General features: G+C 62.8%; 1 protein-coding gene across 1 annotated transcript; it reads right to left on the bottom strand.

Annotated features, from left to right (window-relative positions):
• Positions 1 to 133: 133 nt before the first annotated feature.
• Positions 134 to 2,394, bottom strand: LOC136055464 (B-cell antigen receptor complex-associated protein beta chain-like; the record flags this gene model as incomplete). The annotated part of the gene is made up of 3 exons (XM_065747218.1): positions 2,302 to 2,394; positions 707 to 748; positions 134 to 445 (listed from the first exon to the last, which is right to left on the bottom strand). Coding segments are annotated over exons 1-3 (421 nt in total), but the record flags the coding sequence as incomplete, so codon positions are not given.
• Between the last annotated feature and the right edge of the window lie 435 nt (positions 2,395 to 2,829).

The raw sequence follows: 2,829 nt of genomic DNA on the forward strand, positions 1-2,829 counted from the left end.
AGGTGGGCGCGCAGGATCGAGACGTGGGCGCGCAGGATTGAGTTGTGAGTGCACAGGACTGTGCCGTGGGTGCCAGATCTGGGAGAAAGAAGGAATAAAGGGGAGGAAGTCCGGGTTTGGGGCCCCCACTCACTCATGACCCTGAGCTCGGTCCCGCACAGGGACGGCTGCCTGCCCTCCTCCGTGAGGTTGCTGCTGTCGCACACGTAGACGCCGTTGTCCTCGACGCCGATCCTGAGGATGGTGAGGTTGATGCTGCTGTTGGTGCTCTCGATGCTGAAGCGCTCGGAGCTGTGGTTCAGAGCGCGGAAGCGCTCCCCGTGCGCGGCCGCTCGGTACCACTGCATGGCGGCGGGGCGGCGCGTGTAGCACACCAAGTGCACGGGGACGTTCCTCCTGGCGGCCACGTAGCGTGGGTGCTGCCGTGCTGGGAAGCACTCGCCGCCTGCGGGGGACACGGGTGGGCACGGCAAGCCGGGGGGATTGGGGGGGGGACTCCCGGTTTTCTGTGGGAATGATTTCGTGGATCCTTGGGGCTCCCGCCCCTCCCCGTCTGCGTGCTCCCAAATCGCAGCCCAGCTGTGGGAGAGGTCTGCAGATGTGGGGCTGGGGGTGTGCCGTGGGGCAGGGCACGGATCAGGGGAGGGGCAGCCCCACAGATGGCACAGGGAACGCAGGGAGGAGCCCGACGGGTCGGAGGTGCTACCTGTGCTGTCACTGGTGCTGTTCCCGTCTGTTGGGATCCCACCTGCGGGACAGGGAAAGGGGAATGAGGACAAACCCGTGTAGGACAACTCGTGTGGGAAAAGCCTATGTAGAACAAACCCACATAGGACAAGTCCTTGTAGGACAAAGCCATATAGGACAAACCCATGTGGACAAGAGCTTGTAGGACAAAGCCATATAGGACAGACCCGTGTAGGACAAACCCAGTTAGGACAAGTCCTTGTAGGACAAAGCCATGGAGGAAAAACTCATGTAGGATAAATTTATGCAGGACTGACCCATGTAGGACAAGCTCATGTAGGACAGATCCTTGTAGGACAAGCTCACGTGGACGAGGCCAAGCAGTACAAACCTGCGCAGTGCGACCCTACGTAGGACGGGTCCGCGTGGACAAAAACATGTCCAAACCCACTTAGGACAAGTCCTTGTAGGACAAACCCATATAGGACAAACCCATGTGGACAAGAGCTTGTAGGACAAACCCATATAGGACAAATCCATGTGGACAAGAGCTTGTAGGACAAAGCCATGTAGGACAAAGCCATATAGGACAGACCCGTGTAGGACAAACCCAGTTAGGACAAGAGCTTGTAGGACAAAGCCACGCAGGACAGACCTGGGCGGAGGAGCCTACGTAGTACAGAGACTTGTGGGGCCAACCAAGCTCACGTGGGGTAAACCCATGTGGACAAGCACACACGAGAAGCCCCAGATGGGGCGGTGCGTACTGAGCGTGCCCACCCCACACGGGGTGCTTGGGAGCATCAGCCAGGACGTGTGGGTACAAACCCTTCTCCGTCCACCCCACGCCCCGAACTTCTGCTTCTAGAGGTGGGGACCCCCGGCCCCTCGGGCGCCCCGCTTCCTCTTGCTGCAGCTGTGCAGGAAGCACAGCTCTGCGGCCGCGTCGCTCCAGTGCCCAGCTCCGTCTGCGGTCACCGGGCCCCACTGATCCCTCCCTGTGCCGCCCACAGAGCCCCCGGAGCCAAAGTCCCCGTTGCAGTGGGTCCCCCCAAAGCCACCCCGAGAGCCGTAGCGAGACCCGGTGACCCACAGTCCACGTGGGGCTCAGGTGGGTGCGCAGCAGGGGACCACTGGGGAACAGACCCCCGAGGAGAGACCCTCAGTGTGAAGAAGGGGTGCGAGCTGTGCAGGGTTTGGGGGTTCCCTGCGCTGAGCGAGAGGGGGAGGGGGCAGGAGCCGCATCCCGGGTTGGAATGTGGGTTTTGCAGGGAGGGGAACCCCAAACGGTTCCACCCCCCAAAGCCTTTTTGCTCCCGTTCCTCCTCCTCTGTGCTCATGCCCACGGAGCAGAGGGAGCTGCGTTGGTCCCATCCCCTCCCGCCCTCCGATCTCCGAAGGTCACAGCGCTGCAAAAAAACCCTTTTTCCCAAAGGCTCCGCCGCTCCCAGCTGCCCCCCAGCTCCCACCCCCACCCCTCCGCGGGCACCCGCACGAGCTCTGAAACCGCTCCGCTTGGATGCGGAGGGCTGCACGGATCCCCACGGCACACGGAGCGTGGCAGGGACGCGTGGCACCGTGGGCTCCCGGCGTCCCTCCCGCGCTGCCGCCTACCTGCAGCCACAGCCACCAGCCACAGCTTGGCCCGCAGCGCCCACAGCGTCCCGCAGAAGCCCCCCATCTCCTCAGTGCGGGCGGTGGGGCAGCATCCAGGTGCTGAGCTTTGCACCGAGATCCGCACCCAAAAATGGCGCTGCCTCTCCTGCTCATGTAAATGGGCCGAGTGGGGACTTTCCTGGGGGGTGGTTTGGAACGTGACGCAGGCGATGGGCTGGACGTCCCCGTGCTTGGCAGTGCCAACCTGGGCTTGCAAAGCTGTGCGGGGACAGTGCCAGCGCTGCGCCCACAGAGGGAGGCGGGATTTGGGATCAGGATGCCCAGGGAGTCCCTGGAGGTGTTCCTGAACCGTGGAGATGTGGCACTGTGGGGCACGGTGGGGTTGGACGTAGAGGTCCTGGAGGTCTTCTCCAGTCCAATCGATCCTGCGCGTGGCCATGGTGGGGTCGGGGTGGGCTTGGCGTGGAGATCTTCTCCATCGCGAATGGTTCTACATGTGGGGCGTGGTGGGGCTGGCTTGGTGTT

Source organism: Cyrtonyx montezumae, unplaced genomic scaffold (genome assembly GCF_038088225.1).
Source record: "Cyrtonyx montezumae isolate F1298 unplaced genomic scaffold, pur_monq_1.0 scaffold_43, whole genome shotgun sequence".
Taxonomy (NCBI): domain Eukaryota; kingdom Metazoa; phylum Chordata; class Aves; order Galliformes; family Odontophoridae; genus Cyrtonyx; species Cyrtonyx montezumae.